This window comes from Camelina sativa, chromosome 11, assembly GCF_000633955.1.
Source record: "Camelina sativa cultivar DH55 chromosome 11, Cs, whole genome shotgun sequence".
NCBI classification, from domain to species: domain Eukaryota; kingdom Viridiplantae; phylum Streptophyta; class Magnoliopsida; order Brassicales; family Brassicaceae; genus Camelina; species Camelina sativa.
In genome coordinates, this window is record NC_025695.1 from 10,665,010 (window position 1) to 10,689,284 (window position 24,275).

At 34.0% G+C, this 24,275-nt stretch overlaps 5 protein-coding genes and 1 non-coding gene across 6 annotated transcripts; 2 read left to right on the forward strand and 4 right to left on the reverse strand.

Annotated features, from left to right (window-relative positions):
* Positions 1,893 to 2,732, reverse strand: LOC104727830. Its single transcript, XM_010446900.1, has 3 exons — positions 2,332 to 2,732; positions 1,953 to 2,021; positions 1,893 to 1,897 (listed from the first exon to the last, which is right to left on the reverse strand). The coding sequence occupies exons 1-3, from the start codon at positions 2,678 to 2,680 to the stop codon at positions 1,893 to 1,895; spliced, it is 423 nt and encodes a 140-aa protein (XP_010445202.1). The 5' UTR covers positions 2,681 to 2,732.
* LOC104722782 lies at positions 3,131 to 4,338 on the reverse strand. Its single transcript, XM_010441006.1, has 2 exons — positions 3,915 to 4,338; positions 3,131 to 3,328 (listed from the first exon to the last, which is right to left on the reverse strand). The coding sequence occupies exons 1-2, from the start codon at positions 4,252 to 4,254 to the stop codon at positions 3,246 to 3,248; spliced, it is 423 nt and encodes a 140-aa protein (XP_010439308.1). The 5' UTR covers positions 4,255 to 4,338; the 3' UTR covers positions 3,131 to 3,245.
* Positions 6,897 to 6,970, reverse strand: TRNAN-GUU. Its single transcript has one exon. It is a non-coding gene; the product is annotated as a tRNA-Asn (tRNA).
* On the reverse strand, positions 7,707 to 8,610 carry LOC104722783 (auxin-responsive protein SAUR36). The gene has a single exon (XM_010441007.2). It carries the CDS (start codon positions 8,355 to 8,357, stop codon positions 7,872 to 7,874), a length of 486 nt encoding a protein of 161 aa, XP_010439309.1. The 5' UTR covers positions 8,358 to 8,610; the 3' UTR covers positions 7,707 to 7,871.
* On the forward strand, positions 15,522 to 17,697 carry LOC104727831 (putative F-box/kelch-repeat protein At4g22430). Its single transcript, XM_019231816.1, has 4 exons — positions 15,522 to 15,683; positions 16,095 to 16,133; positions 16,201 to 16,311; positions 16,372 to 17,697. The coding sequence occupies exons 1-4, from the start codon at positions 15,522 to 15,524 to the stop codon at positions 17,695 to 17,697; spliced, it is 1,638 nt and encodes a 545-aa protein (XP_019087361.1).
* Positions 21,115 to 22,338, forward strand: LOC104727832 (E3 ubiquitin-protein ligase UPL5-like). Its single transcript, XM_010446902.1, has one exon. The coding sequence runs from the start codon at positions 21,115 to 21,117 to the stop codon at positions 22,336 to 22,338; it is 1,224 nt and encodes a 407-aa protein (XP_010445204.1).

Below are 24,275 nucleotides of genomic sequence, written 5' to 3' on the forward strand. Positions count from 1 at the left end.
TAAAACGCTTTTTTTTTTTTTTTTTTTAATTATATCACTTTGTGTTTCTGTGATTTCTCACAAAAACTTCATTGACGTATATATAGAGAGTAGAGTCTTGGCAATGTATACATTATTGATTCATCAGTCAATGATTTCTCCTTTATTTTTTATTTTTATTTTCATAATCCTTGTTTTATATTTACATATAGTTGACCAAAAAAACTGCGACTTTCTTTCCCTACCCATGTTCCTCGCAAAATACCTGTGTTTTTTTAGGATAACTATTATATGTTATGAGTTACGAGTTACGACACATGTTCATGTTTAATTGGAGAGAAATCAAAATCAAACTTTAAGTAGTATATAAAATGGAATGGAGTGGACGGCGATGACAACTCAAAGATATGTTTTCATTAATATAAACCAAGATTCTTACGATCATACAACTAACTATTAGTATTTTTTTTATCAGGATTTATAATATAACTGATTATTCATTGAGATGGAACGACGGTTCTTTCTCATGATGTATGTGTGTATAAGTAATGTTTGGTTTGTTGACTCTTTTTCATTAAATCCTTTGTAACTCAAATGTAATTTACTGGAGATTTTAGAATTCAGACCAAACTCTTTCAGTGACAGTAATGAAATTTATTGTGCTGATTCATAAATATAACGAAATTAAATTTATGGTAGAGCATTTGGGTGTATATAGGACGTGCGAATCACATTGTTGAACAAAATCTTTACACCTTGTTGAACACAAGTGAACAAAATATATACACTGATTTGATTAACGGGCTATAAATAATGGACCAGGAAAACACATATTGAACAAAGCAAGACCATAAAAATTCCGAGATTATTCAATCGTTTCGGTTTATAAAATCTTTGTATTAGAGATTTCTTTGTCCTCTTACTCTCAAATATTTTCTTTTGATAAAAGAAATCTCTCTCTTTCTCAAATATTGCCGTCATCGGGAAGAACCGTAACCCTAAGACCTGATCGGAGATTCCTCTAGATCTCTTGACCTTAGTTTTTGAATTGCTAATTTTCAAAAAGTCCGGTGACCCGAGAAGGTATTTCGGTTTATCATCCGGGTTTTGCAAACAAAACTTAATAATAATTCTATAATTAATTAAACCCTTGGTATATATATCAACTGGAAAATAAACCCCTCACATTAAAATACCTAAAGTTGGTGAATTTGAGGCAATAACCTAATCTTGGATCTCTTTTTGGTTTGTTTTAATATCTTGAGAAGAAAATCTTATGGTGCTTTTGCCATTTTGAATACAATAAAGTAACAAAAATAAAATTAAAGTCGGTGCGCGAAAATATATTTGGTTTTCTTAATTTATTATAAAGTTAACACATTACGTACTCTTGCTTCTCTTTAAACCAGTTCGTCAATCATTCTTTGATAATTGGTACAAAAACCTAAGCGAGATTTATATTTTTTCTATGTTGTATAAGACTTTCAAGTTCAAGTATAGCTCTATTACAGGGATTATGGCTTCGCGGCTTTGACAAATAGGTTTGAGCAACAATGTGCCTTGATAGAAATGGAAGGATTTTTTTTTGTCAACCAAGCCAATCAGGGTTGCCCTTACCACCAAAAATTTTAGATCTAGTTTCTTGTGATAAATGCTAAAAATTTCTATAGGTTTTTTATTTTAATTATGTATGATTATATATAATCCTAGGTTGATGATGTTGTTATTCAGAGTTGATGTTTTTGCTCAATTTAAAAAAAAATGATATTAGCATTTTTGAAATACATTTTGTGCACATCATTTTTTAGTAAAAGATTTTCACATATGCCATTGTTTTAGACACAATTAATCAAAATTTATTAAGATTATTTTAGTAAAGATAGAGGGTTTGAACATTATTCTCTTTTATATCATCATTCTTTTATTATATAAGAATTTGGAAGGTAAAATTGAAATAAATTAAAAGAACAGACTTCCAACCAAACCAAAAAGAGCCATTGATGCAGCAATCTTGTTCGTTACTCCTCCATTAGCGTCGCCTCCTTTGCCACATAAAATCAAAACCAATTAATTACAATAATATATACCACCATGGCTCTTGTTTCAAATCTCACTAAGAAACTACTCAATCCATGGATTTTATATTCGCACCTTCTTTTAATCACTGAATCTAATAATTTTGTGATCAATGATCATCGTGTCCTAATTGTTGTAATAAAGATATGAAAAAGAAAAGAAGAAGTAATATAGATATTGTATGAGTAATTACATAATACCATGCATAACTAAATCACAGGATTAAAACTTTCGAACTCATAATTAATTAAAAAATCAACGTAATTACCGACGTACCGTTGCATGCATATTTGTCGAGAACGCCACATGCAATGCTGACTTGGTTGAAGTAAACTTTGGTGATGTTGGCGTATAATGGATTTGGATGTACAATGATATTATCGCAGAGACAAGTCACCTCCGTCTTGCTCGCCGTTCTGAGATCCTTGCAGCATTCTTCTGATGGCAACACACTCATCGTTGCATAGCAATTTTGGACGATTTCAGGGATTGCAAACGGGCACACTGTAGCCGATGTATCCGTCGTCTTTGGTGGCTTCTTTGCCTCCGTCCACTGAGGAGCAATCGTAACCGCTAGAAACAGCACAGCTGTAACCGCAACCGCCATCATGTTTGTGTACGCCATTTAAATGACTAGCCCACTTTTGTTTTTTCGTTTGTGACTTCTCAAAACTCAAAAATACATTTCCATATATAGAAGAATAGTGGAATGTAACATAGTTGATACTATTAATCAATACAAGAAAATATAGGTTTCCCATGTTAATGATCTGTCCATTATTACCCACCATATGCATTTTGACCCTTTCAGACGAAGATTCCGGCCAGCAAAGATACTGCGCCAAGCATGGTTTGGCCTTAAACCCACTAGTACATATTAAACCAGATGTACTACTAGTGGAAATATTTTTGCCCTGTAAGTCTTCGCTTGTAGAAGGGGTCTCACGTAGGCTAGATACAATATTATACAAAACTGCTGATGTATTTTGAATTGATCAAATTACTCTTGTTTAATTTTATTTTTCTTTGTTTAATTTGACTTGATCAAGTAGTTTCTCAAAAATATATAAATCAGTGTAGAGTAAAACAATTATTATCAACATGATTACAAAAACATATGTGAATGTCTTTTATAAATATCCGGGATATCACAGAATTACATTGAATTCGGAAGGTCAAACTGAAATAAATTATAAGAAAAGACTTGCAACCAAACCAAATAGACCCATTGATGCAGCAATCATGTTCGTTGATCCTCCGTTGGCGTCTCCTCCTTTACCACGCAAAATAAAAATCAATTAATTACCATAATATTACAATAAATTTTGTTTCAAATTGCATGCATTAAAAATCCATCGATTTTACAATCTCATCTTCCCTTTGTAGTCGATTCTAATAAATTTTTGAATGAACTTTTGACATATTTCTTTTTCTTTGTCAGCAACTTTTGACATATTTCGTACGTACATTTTGCAATTTGGCACAAAATCAAAACTGTTTTTTTAATAGATGTACACAACGTAAGGATTTTATGAATTACGGCATTATTTAATTTCTTTTCATCAATAATTATGAAAACATAGTATAGTAGTTGCATTTAACATAATGCTATGATAATCGTGTTCTTAACGTACGAATTGATATGCATAACTTCAAAATTTAATAAAATATTAACAGGCATATATATATATATATATATATATATATATTATATAACCATCTATCTTAAACCAAAAAATCATGCGAAATCGGTGGCGACGGTAGATATTTATCTTTGCTCGATTGAAAACATAATATAGTTTGAACTTTGAACAATACTAGATGACAAGCCATGAAAAAACAGAGACTAAAGTACGTACCTTTACAGGCATATTTCTCGAAAACGCCACAGGCCTCGTGGACTAGGTCGTAGCGAGCTTGGGTGATGCTGGCGTTGGAAGAATGTGCAAGGAAGTTGTCGCAGAGACAAGTCACTTGCGTTTTGCCCGCCGATTTGAGTTCAGTGCAGCATTCTTCAGATGGCTTCAAATCCAAATTTACGTAGCAAAGTTCGATGATGTGTGGGAGATCCGCCAACGCACACACAGGATTCAGCTTTGGCATTGGCGGCATAGACTGTGCATCAGCGATCGTAACCGCTAGAAACAACACCACTGTCGCAACCGCAGCCGCTGCCTTAACTTTGTTTGTGTAAGCCATGATCGCCGGCAAAAACAAAGGTTTAATATTTTTCGATTTGTTTTTGATTGACTAGTGATTAGCTCCTTTTTTTTCTGTGTTGTATGTGACTTCTCCAAAGTACATTATCATATATTTATAGAGTTATGAACTTATTTTGATAAAATAACATATTAACATGAGTCGTGTTATTTTGGCTTCACAATGTTGACCAAATGTGTACGACTTTCTTATATGGCATTTGATTTGTTGATTTGTTCGGAGAATATATATTATTTTATTTTATTTTTAAAGTAGGGAAATGGAACTAAATTTCGGGTATGGCTTTTGTGTATTAAAACGTGAGAACCACTTCTTTTGTACAACTTTATGCAAAACAAGAAAAAAGTGCCATTCTATTTCATGGAAAATGTAAATAATAATTTCCTTTTTTCCTATATTAGTCCATTCGAATTTAACTTTTGTTCGTTAGTGGGTTATTAATTTTGGAAGATTGTTAAAGCAAGAGAGGTGGAAACTATATATGCCTAATCTTTTTAAGTGTACGTTAGAACGTATGGCACTTCTTATACGAAATTCAGTTATAAGATAAAAAAATAGGAAAAAGGTCAAAAACTTACAATAGTGAATTAGATTTGGTCTTTAAAACAAACAAAAGATAGCTCTAAAAGAGTTAAGTATAATAATAGTTTTTCTTTAATAAAAGCCCTAATTTTAATTTTGGTAAAAAAGCTTAAAAGCTCTATAAGTTTTATATATTTGATTTAGTCTGTCTTGATAATTTACACCACTAAGAAAAAGAATTATTCCTCCTCTTTGACTTTCTCAGAATCGTTAAGTTTCTTCCAAGTTACTTGTTGCTCTGAAGTTTCAATGGCAAGGCAGAATTTTTTGTACTAACTTGATTATATTTTTAATTTAGTCACTACTTGATAAGTTACTCCATTAAAATACAGTTTTTCTGGTTGAAATTAAAATACAGTTCCTTGACTTTCTTAGAAATTAGAATCATTCAGTTTTAGTCATTGTTCTTTAACAGCTTTCCTGAACGTTTCAATGGCAGAGTACTAATTTTTGTATTTAATTGATTAAGAACCGCAAAGAAAGAAGTGAAAATACACTAGATTGAACCAAATTTGGGTAAAAATAACTCAATTGCCATACTATAGTATCTCATTATTAGATTGACACAATATTTATGTAAAAAGACCAAAAACACAAAAAAAAAAATAATTAAGTTTTTTTATTAGAAAAAATGAAAATTTGAAGAAAAAAAAAGAATAAAACAAAAAAAGAAAAGAAAAATATAGTGTATAAAATAATAAGTTAAAATATGATTTTTAAAATTTTTTATTTGAAAATATGTTTATAAAAATATTATGTATTAAAATATGATTTTTTGAAAAAAAATTCGAAAACATGTTTTATAAAACTATAATGAAATAAAATATGATTAAAAATATTATTTAAAAAATATATCTGTGTTGATGTTTAAAATATAATTTTCTTCAAATCTCTAGAAAAAGAATATGATAAAAAATCTGATATATAAAATTATGATTTGTCAAAAAAAAGATGTATAAAATATGACTTAAAACATATATCTATGTTAATGTATAAGAATATGATATATAAATAGAAAATAGAGAAACAATTAATGATTTTAATGGCGAATATGACAACTAATCTAAACAAATTTGGTAACAAACATCAGATTTTTGGAAGCCAAAAATAAAACTGTTATAACAAAAAAATAAATCTGTCATAACATAAAATAAATTTGTTGTCACTATAATTACATCTAATAAATCTGTTATCAAACAACAGATTTTTTTAAGCCAAAAACAATGCTGTCATAACATAAACAAATCTGCCATAACATATGGTTTTAACGTAGGTCTCTTTACAATTTTAATAAACTTTAACAAAACTGTTATCAAACGACAAATTTTTAGTTAAATTAAAAAATATGTTCTAATATGAAATAAATCTGTTATCACTAGACGTCAAACTAGTAATTATTTTTTCATAAAAAAATCTATCACAATACGACAGATTTTTAGCGAAAAAATAAATCTGTAACAACTGTAAAAAATAAATCTACCACATATTATAACCAATCTGCCATATATTATGAAAGTTTGTGGTGTCTTTATAAATAAGTCTGCCGTTAAAATAAATGTGTCACTAATTATAAATTTGTCGTAACTATCTTCAAATAAATCTGTCAATCAAAATAAATCTGTCGGAAATGCACAAATAAATCTGTCGTGCAAAAACAAATCTGTCGTAAATAAACAAATCTGTCACAACTAGTCCGACAGACTTTTGAAAATATATATATATATTTTTTAAATGCTGGTATTTTTTTAAAGGGTAAATTTGACTTTTTATTTTTTCTGCAAAAAATATATATTTTAGGCATAAAAATAGCTCAACTAACCCTCATATTTTATGAGTTAATTAAGTAATTAATCTCTTAATTTGGGTCAGTTTAGTTTTTTTCCCAAAGAAAGAAAGATTCAGATGCAAGGGAAAAAATAAAAAGTATTATCTCTAATTAAGTTCATGCTTAGGAGCAAATGAGAGTTATTCATTCGCAGAATTTGAAAGACAAAGGGCGTTTCGTTCGTTTGCTGCATTTAGTTCAAAATATAATAAAACGCTAGAGAGAGGGGTCGAACCTCTGACCTTGTGGTTAACAGCCACACGCTCTAACCAACTGAGCTACTCCAGCTTGATGTCAATAGTAACGAATTAGTTTAATTTAAACATTTAACTCTTTAATTTATGAACCACATTCATTTAGGGAGCTACAGATCATTAAGACTTAAATCTTAAAATTTTATTTCGTATATTTATTAAATCTACAAAATATGTTAACAAATCCGAAATTTGAACCACATTTTTTTATTACCTCACATTGAACCTTGGACTAATCTATTCACCATCAATAATAATTCCCTTGTGTAACTTTAACTGGTTACTAACTAAAACCAACATCAACAATATTGTGCCTTATATGCTTTTCCAAGACACGAATATATGGAGTTTGGGTTAACATTTTATTCCGAAGTTCGATTTTTTCAGCATGTTAGATAACTTTCAAAATCATAAGGTTTATAACTAGAGATAACCCCATGTCATAATGTTTACTAACTAAAACCAACATCAACAATATTGTACCTATTATATGCTTTTCCAAGACGAATATATGGAGTTTGGAGTAACATTTTATTCCGAACTTCGATTTTTTTCAACATGTTAGATAACTTTCAAAATCATAAGATTCATAACTAGAGATAATCAGATAACCCCATGTCACAAAATAAATCTTGACCTACCCATGTTGATATGAGATTTTTATGATACGTGATAGGTACCAATGTATGTACCATACAAATCACTTGTCTGAAAGAAACAAAACAACAAATAACATAAATCCAGATTATACTGTGGATACGACAAACTGATAAAATAAAAATTATTATCTCATTTGCAAATCTGTGTTTGAATAACATAGAAATTGTATGGGTAATGCGTATAACCTATCAACTTTGATATTCACACAAACTTGACATTTGACTCTTTGGTAATAAAAGAAGAAGCTAAAACTGTAAAAATAAAAGAGGTAAAAATTAGAGAATCTTAAAAGTTCTCTTCCGTCGGGAGTGATCCCATGCGGCGATCCTCATCTGAACCTTTTCAAAATCCGATACACGACAAGGTATCATAATCCGACCCGGTTGCTCAAACCCGTAAACCCGCTCCGCCTGCTCCAGCAACTCTCCGAACAGAGGATGGTTAAAGTAAATCACCGGAACCACCACACGCCGCGTATCGTCGCCGGATTCCCCAACGTGAACCACTAAATGTCCTTTAGGAACCGCTGGCGTCTTCGGCTCGTCACCTAACCGGGTCAGACCCGGTTTCATTCCTCCTCCGCACAGTCTATTAGCTCCACGACGGAGACACCGCTGTGCTAAAGAGTAGATTTTTGTAACCGGGTTAAGAATCCCGGTTAGGCATTGGCGTTTCCCGGTTTGGTTTCTTCTACTTCGGATTATCCATTTGAAGATCTTGACGAATCTGTGTCCGATCTTGAAACCTCGGAGCCTCTTCATAGTTGTTTAGTAGATTCCGAAAAAGAAAAACAGAGACTTACAAAAAAAGATGCAACCTTTTGAATAATTATGAAATGGGTTTGTTAAAAACTGCGTTTTGAGAATTGGAGAAGATGATCTGATCGAAAATTTCGAAACTTTGGATTCTGCTATATGTCTCTCTGATCTGTGTTCTGTGTTACAGTTTAAGATGAAGAAGAAGAGTGATTTGATTCTGAGAACAGAGAGAGCAAAGCAACCTCTTTTTATAGCATCTGAGGTGTGACCGTTGAATGGTTAATATGTGTGTCCGTGCGGTGTATACATGTGCATGATGTATTGTTTTCCAAATGTAACATGTCACTAATACAAAAAAAAAATTTTGTTTTTAAATGTAAATTCATAGCAATTTCTTTTAGTTCATTGTCGTTTTTGGAATTATTTTATTCATTGTATTAAAAGATTTTTACTTGTTCGTATCACGAGATGATTATGTTTATCGATTCTTCCATTGATGTTTTTATGCCACGAGGCTACTTTGTGTCAAGACCAAACTCTTAATTCAAGATTTGTCAAATGGTTGAATAAAATAACATGTTCTTCACGGTTTTATTCATAATTTGAGAACAAAAATTTGTCATTACGAAGATGTTGGAAAAAATAACGTAAGGGAGATGTCCGTATATGTTTCAATCTATATATGGCCAAGAACTCTTATGTCCGTATAGTACTCATAAAAAGTAAATTAATAAACTAACTGTTAAACTTAAGATTTTTTTGTGACCATATCTTTAAGTGTGGTGTCTTTCGTTGGTGAATAGTCATACTTTGCTTAGCGTTTCCAAGGTCAACCCTCCAATTAATGAGCAAAGGGTTTTCAAAGTCAATCGCAAGTACATTCGTAGTTTCGTACGATAATATGCAAAGTTGACCTAAAGGTTTCGTTGTAGTTTTTTTTTTTTTGGTCACCTTAGAATTTAAATGCAAGCTAATAGCTATGTCTTAGAGACCATATGTCCGTATATGTTTCAATCTATATATGGCCAAGAACTCTTATTTTCCGATCGAAGGCATCTGGCATGATATATATGTTCACCAGTCCTTACGCAACATAATAAAACAGTAGCTAGTCAAACTTTATGATCATTACACAAGTGAGTAAAAGTAATGCTTCTTGTTGTAATTTCATCTATATATCCAATTGTACTTTATTGTTATTATTATATGTATTAATCATTTATATGGTCAATATGTCGTTTAGTGTACATGCACATATGGGTTTGTCTATCAGTCTACTATGTATATAGACTAATTAAGTCTTAGTCCAAATTTAATAATATGAATTTAATAAGATTGAACTCGATTCATATTATATAAAGGATAACATAAACGGCCATGTTTAAAGATATAGCCCAGATAATGGATATCAAATGGAAACCTTCTACACAGATTTTAAATTATTTCAGTTTTTAAATATAAAACATATATAATCGGATAATGAAGAAGACAAAAGCCAAGCATGTGTGTTGGAGAGACATGGAGTTGGGATTTGGTCGGCAGTCGGCACGGCGCGTGCGATCTGTGTAACATGTTTCGGTTCACAGAAAGTGCCTTCTTTTTTCTTTCAATTTCTCTCTTCGTATCAAAATATTTCAAAATTATTAAATGTGTATATATATATATGAATAAGACATGTTTTTGACACCCGTCTGAGATTTTTTTTTTCGTTTGTGTGGACAAAATTGAAAATTCCACTAGGTACAGAACTTATCGGGCAAATTCTTTTATTGATAAGCATTATAAAAGGTTAACCAAATTATAATTTATAAATTTGATTTTGGAACAGAAGTGTTTAAACATATTTACCACCATTTTAGAAGAAGTGAAGAACCAAATTATGTATTGCACGAATATTAAAAATGAAAGAAAAGAAGTATTTTGTTCGGCCAAAAGAAAATGGAAAGAAAGAAATTGGGAGGCTTTATGGAAGGGAAGGATTGAAAGTAACAAATTTATGTACTTTTGTGTACCTAATTTTGAAGCATTCGGTACAATACATCCGTGATGGATTTATTCTTTCCAAATCTGTTTTGTAATATATTTATGACAATGTCATATCAGCTAACATGGAGAAGGTGGTTTTTATTTACTTCTATTGGTTAAATCATAGTTGAGTTGTTACTTGTTGCAGGATACTTAAAAGTTGGAAAGTTGAGAAAACCTCGTCGATTATGAACTAAAGCATGCGATTAATTTGATAATATTTTTGCAAACTCAATGCTTACTATCGTAAGAAATTTACGTGACTGTGTATTAACCAGTTCAAAAAAGCTTCACATGATACGTAATAATTGCAAGCCTTCACTATAATAACTGAAGATGCAACTTTTGATGATAATTTGGAGTTTTTAATTTAGAACATGACTTAATTAATTGTGAAACAAATACATCGCATCAGCTAATTAGTCGTGCTAATAAATTAATTAATTAGTAGTACTAAATAGACCACATGAATCCTCTCGAGCCGACCGAGAAAGGATTCAAATAACGACAGATTTTAATATGTAGTTTTGTATACAGGGAACATTGCAAGAATAAAACTTATACATCAGTTCTTTATAAATTCTTGAGATGTACTTAATTGTAATGATGTAAACAGGTTTTTAATAAAAATCTAGTGATGGTGGATTTTAAATGAAAAAAAATAAAATAAAAAATGCAATTGGTTTAACGTTTAGTTAAGCATTTGTGTTATGGAACACAATTTTTAAAGACTGCATTTGATATCGCCTTCGAATCGAACTCCAATATTAGATGTTGCGTATTTAATCCCGACAAGTCACTATTTTATGATCGAACAGAGTGTCTACTTAAGTGAATAGAAATAGCAACTGAAATGGTCTTGAGCGTGTGGTTTGGTGACGAGATTGATCAGAATGTTCGTTTATATGCCTAGGGGTTAAAGATTAATAAGCTGGCTTGAGTGAATGTGAAACGGCTCGAAAAAGATTCGACAATATGGCAATCAACACTAACTGCTGAACAATTTGGACAGAACAAAAATACTAACATCGAAAGACTAAGGTAAGTAAAACGTCAGATATATGTTTGGGGACTTTGACCAAAAAAAAATATGTTTGGGGACAAGAAGTCAATCTTATCTATTAAAATAAAAAATCGAGATGCAATTTTTTTTAAACTTTGTTAACTTGTTGTTAATCCACCAATCACGGATCTCAATGTTTTTGCTGCTAAATCTCTAACCATGTTCTTATCCTTTTGACCTTTTCTGAATAGAATCCAACAGCAAACTAGTTAATAAATTATCATCGCTTACTATTCGTATAGTAAGATTCGCTTATGTCATATTTTTTTTAGTTTATGGACCTTTCAAGTTATGTATAGTTGAAGTTGAACTATCCACTTACCTGATTTGGGGAATAAAACAAATAATAACATCTCTACCAATTAAACGACAATGAAAATATAATGATTTATAAAATAAAATTTTGTCATGGCAACATTAGATATATATTCCATGTTATTTTTATTTACACATTAGATAATACTAATATATACTCCTAAAGTCATTATCATGAAATTGCTTCACTCCAACAAGTAGAAATAACAAAAACATAACAAGTATTTTAAACATTTTAAATTTCTCAATATGCACTACCATTTTCATAAATTAGGATAGGAACTTAAATTTCTCAATACGCAATTAAACTCGTATGGTTTTGGGAGGTTGTTTTAATTCTGGACCATTAGATCATCTCTATCTCTCATATTAAGAGCATCTCCGACAAGCCCTCAAACCCTCAATACTGGAGATTTCAATTCCAACAAGGGTTAAATAGTGAACCTTCAAATTTGAATATGCATTATTGAAACCCTCAAAATCTTTCACATATTTCATTTTAGTCTTTATCACTTTTAAATTTTACAACTATTTCTACTAAATTCAATTGTTTGAAATATATCTACATAAATTCAAATAAGTTAATTAAATTTGTAATTATTGATATATGAATGATATACCATTTAGAAACAAATTTTATACAACAATAAAATTAAGCATAAATGTTTTAAAACAGACTAATTAATCATATATGGAAGCATTATAAAAATAATTATATTGAGTAATGTAATATTTTTGCATGTAATTTTATTTTATAATTTTTTAAAATTATATATTATTTTGTATTAACATATAAGGTTTTGTATTTATTAATATGGTTTGATTAATTTTTAATTGTATGTTTTATATTTATATATGAAAGCTTTATCATTATAACTAATAGTTGGTAATATTGTGGACTATAATGTAAAATAGGAAAATTATAAAAAAGGAATTTGAGGGTGTATCATTGGAGTAATTGACTCTTACGCTACTGAGGTATGGGCTTCTTTGGCAAAAGGAATTTTTAGAACACAATATTCGACTGATTGGGTTGCTCTACTTGACTCCATCTCAAGTGATCACAATAGTCGTGTCGAGATTTTTCTTCGTTGTAGTCTTTTCCAGATAGTCGTTTATACCATTTGGCGTGAGCGGAATGGACGGAGGCATGGTGAGGCGGCTCACACTGCACCTCAGCTCATTGGTTGGGTTGATAAGCATATCAAGGACCAGCTAACTGCAATCGGGAAGATGGGAGATCGCCGTTATGAGGAAGCATACCAACTATGGTTGCAGTCCCGACAATAGCTCATTTGCTATAGTTCTATATTTCTAATCTTCTGTCTAATTTTTAGTTTCAAAAACATAAAGCAAACGCTGCACCAATTGTAACAAAGTACATTTTCTTTTGAATATAATTTTACATTAAATTCAAAAAAAAAATTAACTTTCAAACCTTTATTTTGAAGGTGTAGTCCTTTTAAAATGAATGTATTGTTGGAGATGTCTTCAAATTAAAAAAATATTAGATAAAGAAAAATAATAATTAAATTGTTTTAGTGTCTTAAAACCTTATGTTTTAAATGTCTTCGTGAAGAAAATCACTAGCCAAACGCACCTGCAGAAGATCTAACTCAGCAGTCGGAATGCAAAAACATCAAACATATCTTGTTGAATTTTAGTCAGTAACTAAAAAAAAAAAAAACCATGGAAATGAGTAAGTATGGTGGTGCAAAGAGAGATAAACTCCTTGGCTAAATCCACAGATATACACATTTTCCAGATTTATTCTTCCTGCAATATCCTTATATAGAACAACATGAACATTCTTGACCGCTTTAAGCAAATCCTATATAAGCGGTGTTGTTCAGTCCTTTCTTCTAATTCCTATAAATTTTAGATTGACGAGAAAACCAAAGATTGTGTACTTCAAAGGGGACTTGGAAGTTGGTTTGTGGTTTGTTCCAAGAAAGAGAGTTATCAGGTGGAATCAGATTCCCTAAACTTCATATTGTCATCACATATTTTACAAGGATCATAAGTTTTACTTCTTTATTAGTTCTAAAATCTTCGATTCTTAAGGAGACAATAGTCCACAAGAAACCTTTCAATGTATTTTCGTGGAAAGAATACAGTTAGTGGACATTTTGCCATAAAACTTGTAGCCACATGCGTAAGCGTAACTAGGGATATGTCCTCATGTGCTCATTCTTAGCCTTCAATAGAATATGAAAGACAAGAGCTGAGTTTAGTAAACGGCTAATAAGACTAAGACATAATGAGGATTTAACAACTGGAGCTTCTAAATATGAAAAATGTACCTTGCTTATGAGGTCCTCAGCCATGTTTATGAGCAAATATAACAAAGGACAGGACAGCAGAAGTGGGAAACAAAAGAAAGATAAAATCGTGTAAGGCTTCTCTCATCTTATGTTTCAGGGAAAACCATGAAAATGTGCTTGTACTAAATAACTAACCCTACTTAAATCTATGAAAGCAAAATTAATCACAAACAATTCCACCAAATATCATAAAAGCTTTTTTTTTGATAAAAGAGATGTTATCATTCCATTCAAACAGAAAATAACATACAAAACAAGGAAAGTTTAAAGTACAACACATGGTAGACTAATCCAAAGCATAGAGCAGTAAAAATACAAAGATAGATAGGAGCATTCAATGTGAAGAGCTTGAGAGCTGTGAACCACATGCTAGGAAGCCATATGGAACTTGTGAGGTCAAGACAAACCGATGCAGACTCCATGAGCAAGGCAAAGGAGTAGGAAGCCACTGTCTTGAAACTTCGAAGACTGGGCAGAGATGAACCTGGCAAAGCTGAGTTGCCAAAGGGTTGAGCAGGGGTGTTGTGGCTCTGATAACCGGTTACTACAAAGGTAGTTGCTGGTACAAGGTTGCTAGAGCATGATTTAATGAGGTTGTGGTAACCACTCCTTGGAGTGAGGGTCATAATGCCACTAGTCTTCAAGCTAATATGAAAGGACTTCAAGAAGTAGTTGGTTAGTGGTTTAAAGACCTTTGATGTTAAGCAAGATATAGGTAGAAAGTTGGTGAAGCATCAGTAACCCCCACTCCGTAGAGGTGGGATCATAATGTAAAGCTTCATCAAGATGTCTTCATAAGTGGGATCATCCCTAGGGTATCTGATTAACATGGTTTCCAAAAGGCTTCTATGTGGTTCTAACAACAATGGTAGTTTAAGGTTACCCTACTTAAATCCCTCAAATCTAAAATTACCAAAATTTCGCAATTTTTTTAAATCATTATTTAAAATATATATATATATATATATATATATATATATATATATATATATAATCTCCCATATAACAATAATAAACACTGTTTTTTTTCTTCCCTTTAAAATCTCACTAATTAATCACAAACAATTCCACCAAATAATATAAAAACTCACCCAACTTAAATCTCTCAAATCTAAAATTACGAATTTTTTTTTTTTGAAAGTCGTTATACATATCAATACATCCCCTAAAAATATTTAGAATATTTACTGATTTATCAAGTTGTTTAAGAGATTTTGGAATATTTACTTTTATTAGTACAAAGTATCTATTTTCTCATTGTAACTATACGATTATTAAAGAGACATATAAAGAAAGTATAGAGGAGGCTCGTCTTGAGATCGATCGATGAGCAACACACATAATAAAGAGTTTCTCCCCAAATCGTTTTATACATCCACAATATTTTGGTTCAACATTGAAGATCCTCTCATATCCGGATCGGTAGAGGAGGATTTATCAATGGCGGAATATGTGGTTGTTGGCATTGATGGTTTTTGTATCCTTCTCGCCGTCATGATGATTCTCCGCTACTTGGTCTCAGGGATCATTCGATCTTCTCCAACTCCAGATGCCAGTAGGGCTCGGAGTGCTAATTTTGTCCCTCCTACATCCAGCAACGAGGTATGCTCTCTGGGATTTTGCCCCTTTCGTGTTTCTCTCAGTAAAGTTTGTAACTTTCTACTTCGTAATAACGGACTTGTGTGTGGGTGATTAGTGTTTTAAACTTTTCTCTGCCTTCCTGTATGAGCTAGTATTTTCTTTCTTCTCTCTCATCTGATTTGTTCTTTGATACTTGCATGAAAAATTGGGTTTGTCAAGCCTAGTTTAGGTCCTTGAGAGATTTGCTAGTTAATATGAGCTTTTTTTTTATGACAATTTGAAAACGTGCCATTGCACTAAAAGGTTCTGGCTTCTGGGGATTGGGTTATGACCTGACCTTTATCGAACGGCCTGTCGTGTGAGCAATGATTGTGTAGAATCATCTGTCTTTGAAATTTTCATCCTTTAAACTGTCTCCTTGTTTTGCTCTAGACAAGATTTGCAATGTACAAGATTATTACCAGCTCTACCGTTAGTTAGCTAGTGTACTGTTCAAATAATTTTATTACTCAGTGACAAGTGTTATTGATTGTGGCAGGAAAATGGATTGATGCATGTTCCCAGGGGCCATCCTCAAGCCCATATGTTTTCTGATCCTAGCATGGCCATGGATATGATGAAGACAAACCTTTCACTGATTTTACAGCAGGTAAAAATTATAGCCAAAATATCAATCCCGCTATCTCTGAGGTTCAGGTCAATGGTACAGAACACAATCGACCTGAGCACTGTCGATGTTAGCAACCATTCACCGTCTGTATCTAGTTACACCACCACACATGTTCCAGAGGCAATACTGACAGAGATTCTAGCGAGGTTACCCTTGAGAAGCATTTTCAGATTCAAATCAGTGTGCAGAACATGGAAATCGGCACTGGAATCTGTGTATTTTCGCAATCTCTTTGTGTCTCTGCACCAAAACACCTCTTCCTCTTGGTCGCTACTGTATCCACGAAGAGAACTCATTGACTTCCATGGATGCCAGACATGGGGTCTTCCAAAGTCTCTAGGTTCTTATATCCAGGATATTGAAATAAGCGGTAGATTTGGCTATGTGGCTTCTTCCAACGGATTGGTTTTGATGGACGGATATGATGGCATTTCCTATGTGGGTAATCCACTTTTACAACAGTGGGTTGTAATCCCTTCCCCTCCATATCTACTTGTAACTTTGTTGTCTGGTTTGGTGACGCGTGTGGACGAAGATGGTGTTGTTTTGAGCTTCAAAGTGATTAGGACTGCTGCAATGACACCTAGCCAAGATGGATCCTCAACTTGTTTGTGTTTTTGTGTGTATTCGTCTGAGACAGGCATCTGGACTTGCAAGAAACTCCATTGCCCCCATTACTTCACATGCGTCAGTAATCCTATGAATCTGCATGGGGTGCTTTATTTATCTCCTTCAGGTTTTGATGTACTTGATGTGCCCCCCGGAGCACTTATAGCTCATGATTTCTATGGTGAGTCCAATCTATGTCGGGTTATACCTCTCCCCGATCATAATTTGAATCACAACCGAGACTTCAAAAGAGCCTTGACTACATCCACTGGATTTGTCATGTATATCAAAACATTAGCTCACAATGTTTTGAAGGTTTGGAGGTTGTTGAACAACGATGATGATTCAGCCTGGCAACTTGTGTGGGAGATCTGCCTCCCGATTATTTGTATTGATGATGATATCAGTTATTATGCACCTTTGGCCATGCATCCGTTTGATTGCAATATTGTCTATATATGGAGTCAACAGAACCGTTATGTGGTGTCATGTAACTTGCAGACGCAAAACTACAACATCCTCACTGTCCATTCTGTTAATGATGATTTTCAAAATTGTTTCGTGAACCAGTCTATGTGTGAGAAGCACATGGATGATATTTTTGAACCATATTTAGATGGCCAGTATGGAGTTCACGTCACTACTTTCCAATCTGTGCTCCCAAGGTGGATGGGATCGATGCCTTGTCCTTCCCAAGTTGAGATGGTAGATACAATTTCACTACTTTCTTACTTCAAAACTGAGGAGGAGGAATAGAGAGCTAGATAGGTGTTTATGTCTTTGTGTGTGTGTTTATCTCTTTCTCATCTCTAATTTATTAGAAATAAATGAAAAATCATTATTTATGGGCTGTGTTATGTATATAATGTATGATATAAGATGATTAATGTTTAGTATTGGTAATATTCCATTAATAATACCAACTACTTTTTTCTATTACCTAAAAGACCAATTTATCTTTTCTAACCTTTAACAGATGTTACTATGTTTCAAGTTATGGTGAATGATCTGGAGACATGAAGATAGAGAATCCCTGGAGCTATGCTTTAGATAATGTTGTGTACCGCATGCTCCATTAAGCTCTCAAATTTTGAGACTCCTCGATGAAATAGCTTCGGATATAAAATAATGGGTTGCCCACACGAGTTTGTACTTCCTCATGTTTCTCATTTTCTCTTTTCTTTAAATGCTTGCAGGAGCTTCTTGCCTGTGAAAAGCAGTTCGGTTCACATTAAGGTCAAATCTAGGTCAAGAGATGCCAATCAAAATAGCAGATATCCTTTTGTTTGAAGGATGTTTAATTATGTCACTGAGGATATGCATATAGAGAGAGCAAGAATCTTAATATGGAAAGCAAGGGTGACAGGGACATCTGGAACTGAACATCTAACTGAGTGCATTTGTTTTCTGTCAGAAGCAAGCAACCTCTATATTGGTTTGGTATATGTCTTAGACTCCTAGTACCTTAAGAATTAACAGCTCATTAGTTGCTTGTATATTTTGTGACCAAATTTCGTATGTATGAAAAGCAAGGTGAGGTACATCATGGGCCAAATAAGAAGGGTACTCCATCTTCTCACATGTTACCTATTGCGTATTGCTTGAGAGCTTTCTGTACCCAGTAAGCTGAGCCAAAAACACAAAGGTGCAAATGCGTATTGCATAGCTTCTAATCATTGACAGTTTATCTTTCAGTTGCTGAATTGTGTTTCACTGTTCAATTTATAATTTCTTGAAACATTTTGTCTCGTCCCTTTTGTGCTTTTGAAGGTTATTCTTGGAGGTGGGACGGAAAACTTTAAAGGAAAAGCATGTGTTGCTCAGCTTTCTTTAAGAAATGGTTGCTATGTAGGTAGAGATAGATAGTTGTAAAACTCCTACCTCTGCTGCGTGCCTCTAATATATTTTGAAAAGTGGCACGAATTGGCCTTAAACGGATACATGACGCAGCAACCAAACTAGGGAACCTAATCATTCTTGTGTTAGATTCCGAGGTTCAGGTTCGTCAATTATATCACTTTCCTACACATGTGTTAGAAAGTTTGACTATCATTGAGGAAGTTCTCCTTGGTTTATCTATTGCCATTCTTGGATGAAAAACATAGATCTTACCCGTTTCTTAATTCTTGCATGAGATAAAAAATATTGGGTTCGATGAATATGAAATTTGAAGCTATTGGATTTCAGGTTCATCTGATGTTTATAAGCTGTTGATGCAAATTTAACTAACTTGCTGATTTTGATTAGATGCTTCCTTCCCTCTTATTGATCCGCTAGTACATTTTACTTGTTGAATCCCGGTGGTGATCTCACCGATACACAAGACAAGTTTGAGAGTTGGTTCAGAGATCAAAAGTTCAAGGTAAAGCATACTTTATACTAAACCTTGTTATGATGCTTTGTTTTCCAACTTCCATAATTTGTGTATACTTTCAGGGAAATAGAACCAAGTGCAATAGAGTTGACAGAAGCATTAAAAAAATCATGCTCTCTCTTTCTTTTCTTTGGTCATGGAAGAGGTATGATTCCTCTTGCACTTTGGATTCTTAACCGTTTAATCGTTAACCTTATATATACCTAGGCGTGAAATAGAGAAGCTAGATAATAACTGTTCCGCAACTTTCTTAATGGGATGCAGTAGTGGTTCTCTATGGCTAAAAGGCTGTTACATCCCAGAAGGGATACCACTCTCTTATCTCCTAGGTGGATCTCCAGCCATTAATTTTGGCGACTCCATGGGACGTAACAGACCGAGACATTATATATATTGAGATCGGTTTGGGATAGCTTTGTTGGAAGCATGGTTGCAGGAGAGGTCAGATTCTTCATCAGAGGGTGGTTGTAGCCAGTGTGAGTCATTAGCTAATGAACTTGCAGCCATGAGTCTAAAAGGAAACAACAACACCACCAAGAAGAGGTCAAGGAAACGGTCCAAGTTGGCCACAATGAAGATTGATTTTAAGAGTGTAAAAAATTTTGATTGTGTTATTTTGAAGTTTAGCTTTATTGGGATCACCCCAAAACTGATTTTTTTGGAACTCTTTGACCTGAAAATCTTGCAAAGCAATTATTTATTTATTAATTTTATTTTCAGTAAGAAGAAGAAAACTATAAAAAGCTCAACAAAACTATTACTAATTTCATTTCCAATATTTAGTTTCGTTTTCTTGTATAATAAGTAAAATATTTCAAATTCTAAACGAGGTGACATCATTTTCCACGTGGACCAATCACGAAATGCTCTATTTTTTTTTCTTAACATTAAGTTTAAAAGGCTATATCCCTCCTTATATGTATCTCCCCCAACGTTAACGTTCCCAAGAGACCTTCCCCCGAGCGCAGAGAGAGAGAGATTAACTGAGTCTTGTAAAGTCCAGACCTTTTGCGATTGAATTGAGTTTTGTGGCGAAAAACCCTAATTTTTCTCAAGTAGGGTACTTTATTTTTTCCTCTCGCTCACCCTTTTTCTTTTCTTTTTCTTGGATGTGCGATAGAAATTGTTCTAATGGTGTAAAATTTGCAGGAATTTTTCAGTATTGGCAATGGATTCTTGGTACAAGAAGCACAATCCCGTCCTACGTAATGATCTGGGCTATTTCAATTTCGTATTCATCTTTGCCGATTTCTTACGTAGCTTTGTCGGCTGGAACAAAAGCCATTCTTGATTGGCGCATGATCTGGTTTTTGTGTCTGGTATCGAATTATTAGGGTTTCTTTTGATGTTTCTGATTAGCTTGTTGCTGCTTTAGTTCAATTTCTTAGATATCTTTGTCGATTTCGTACATATCTTTGTCTTACGAAACAGAGCGGTTCTTGATTGGCGCATGATTTGTTCTTCTTGTGTCTTGTGTTGAATTGAAACTCGAGTTTCTAGGTTTTCTTTTTGATTTTGCTGATTAGCTTGGTGCTGGTTTGGTTTAGTTCGATTTCTTACATACCATAGTCTGATGAAACAGAGCCGTTCTTGATTGGCGTATGAATTGTGTTTTCTCTGTCTTGTGTTGAATCGATGAAACTCGAGTTTTTAGGGTTTCTCTTTTGCTTCTGTGATTATCATCATGTTGCTGAGATATCAATTTTGTTGGTGGTATGAACAGTTGCAGGTCCAGGTGTTGAAGCCTTCAACTTGAAGGTTATGATTGTTTGTTTAACACGAAATTCTTACTCGTCACTATGGACCCGAAAAAAAAAGAAGGAGGCGACTTGATTGACATTGCTAGCCAAGGGGATATGAAAATATGTCACTCGAATCTGAAGGAACTCACTATTTTATCTCACTCCAATGAAATTGTCAAACATGATCTCGGGATCATCCTCAAAACATGGCCAGACGAAGTATGTGCGATTTTAAGGAGGTTTGCAACCATAGAGGATAGTCAGTGGCTTGTTTCCATCAAAGACTTCACGAGCTACCGTTTCCGCATGACGTTCTGCAAACGAATGTTTCCAGAGGTTGCAGAAGAAGACGACGTGGGAAAGCTTATTTTCACCGTAGACCGCTGTAACATCTTTGCAGACTCTTTCACACAATTGAGTGAGGCAACGCCGGAGCTCTTCCACGCTGGTGTTTCACCTATGTTTAGACATGAAGTTGCTATCGGAGAAGGTGTTTTGAGAGAATGGTCAAATTTTCTTGCGGATGAGTTGTTTGATAGGAAAAGACAGTTGTTCAGTACATCTCCGGATGATATGAGAAGGTACCGTCCCTGTCCACAGTCCAATCAGGTCTCAGACGATTTGCCTTACTTTCGTTTTGCTGGAAGATTCTTAGGCCTGGCTTTGAGGCATGACCTCAGTATTGGGATACTCTTAGACCCGCTCTTCTTCCTCCAGCTTTCTGGAGTCACACTTTGCTACACAGACCTTGAGAAAACCGATAAAGTAATGTACCAGAGCTTCAGACAAATACTGGACATGGATCCAACAGAATTCGATCAAAAAGAAGGGCTTGGCTTGACATTTCCTACCCTCTTCCCTGAAGAAGGTGAACCAGTTAGAGTGAGCAGTACCAACAGGGATAAGTATGTTGATTTTATGTTTCATCAAAGCTACATTACTCTGGTCGAGAAGCAAATTGAGAGTTTTGAAGTTGGTTTTAGTGAAATGCTCTCACAAGGCACAAGAGCTTCAACTTTTTTCAGCTCATTGACGTTGAAAGATGTAGACTACATGCTTCATGGGGCAGAAGAAAACACAATTGACTTACACCAGTGGAAGAAGCATACACTGTACGATGGGTTTGAAGAAAGCGAGGATGCCATAAAGTGGTTTTGGATGGCTGTTACAGATCTAAACCATGAGGAACAATGTAAGTTGTTACACTTTTGGGCTGCAATTCGTCACCTCCCTAAAGATGGTTTCTTTGGGTTGACAGAAAAGTTTAGAATCTCCAAATAGACTCTGCCATCAACCCATTTTCCAACTGCCAATGCATGTATCTTTACTCTGCATCTTCCTGTCTATGATAGCCTGAAGGAGACTCTGATGAAGCTTCGGTTCATCTGCCAACCATATGTGTCTGCCAGATTTGGTGAGCTTTGAATCAGGAAGATAAAGATGTTTTTTTATTTTTCGACAATAGGAAGATAAAGATGTTTGAATCATTAGATGTTTGATCTTTGGCTTTTGGATCTCGTAGTCTCTCTGGCTTTTATACTCTGCTTTGGAACATTAGATGTTTGAATCTCTTTTGCCTTTTGGGTTTATTAATCGTCAGAAACCTTTCTTTCTTTTTATTACTCTCTGTTGCTTTTGGTGAACTTACTCGAATAAACATTGATATTGGGGCCAATGAGTTACTTTCATATCAAAGCAATCGACCTTGGAAAACTTGTTATCATTACAAAAGGCAAAAAGAGTAATACACTGAAAATTGGTAAACACAAGAAGGCGAAAACCGTGATGGTGTTAAGCAGGAAGTGGAACTCTGAAAGAATGGTAAGGATTCCCCACCTACATTTACCAGCTTACTACTGTCGACCACTTCAATGTCTACAAGAATCATCTCAAACCTTCTACAATCAATGTTCTTAAACACTCTCAATGTTGCTGGTTGTGTTTCGTGTTCATCTGTTCCGGTGCAAGGAGCTGGCGCTAACCCAATGACACCAATGAAGTTCACGGCTGATTTAATATCTGAATTAGAACCATCTCTGTTTGCATCGCATTGTATCACTAAAGCAACACATAACTCCCTCAATTTAAGAAACCCATCTACTCCACAGTTAAGAATGATAGAAGCTCTTTCCAATGTTCTGTAATGAAGCTCTTGACTTGTCTTGGACTGAAACCTTTGGAAAACATGTTTCAAAGAACAAAAGTAACCATGAGACGTGACTTTCCTTGCAACCCATGTTTTTGTGATCAGAAACTTTGCTTGGCTATGGTTCTCTCTCACTATCAAGTGAACATCTAACGGCTTTTCCCAATAAAAACCTGAGAGTAAAACTAGCCTCAGCTCCATGATTCCTTTTTTCATAACCAGCATACGACTCTTCCAAAACCCATATCATCATCCACTGTAAGCCCTTCTCAGGAAGCCTTTGGCATTAACCTAGAAACTTCAAAAACGTTTACAACACTTGATTAGCCAATCCCACAGATAGTTACTAACCTCTAAACCACCATGCTCTCATATACGGTTAGCTCTTCCCGGTAAGATCACTGGTTCTTTAAGGCCGTTACCAACTCCTAAGACTAGCATCATCAACAATTCTATCACGACCACCCACGAAAACCACTAACCAGTCTAGTTAAGCTCGTTCAGCTGATATTCTGAAGTCTTCATCGTTTACGTCAACTTTTGGATTATCCTTTAAAGAATCCATCATCCAAACTTTTTCGTTTTTGGCCCGCCACTTGCTCGACGAAATTCCCCAGAGATCTTTTTTTGAGCTTTCTGCCGGCAATAGATTGTCTAAGCTTGACTGTTCTGTTGTGGTCCTTGGAACCTCTTGCGTTTCCCATCGGTGGAGGAGGAAGATCCCAGTTCGTTGGTAGTCGTCTTCACCCAAATCATCCTTCGAGGAGATTTAAAATCTCTTCCTTAACCGATACAGGTCAAAAAGCCCGCTAATTGAACCGAACTAAATAAAGTTGAATTCAGGAGACTCGGTTTGGTTTCACTTAAACCGATAACACCGATCCGGTCACTTTCCATTAGAGTAGACCAAAACCTAACATTAATGTTCCTTTCTTTTGAATTAGGCAATAAGAACAAAAATATTTGGGAATAGATTTGAGATTGTTATGCATTTGAGTTAACATTACAATTAGATTAGGGTAATCTGTTTTGAGTTCAATTTTTCCTTCTTTTTTTTTTTTTTTTTTTTTTT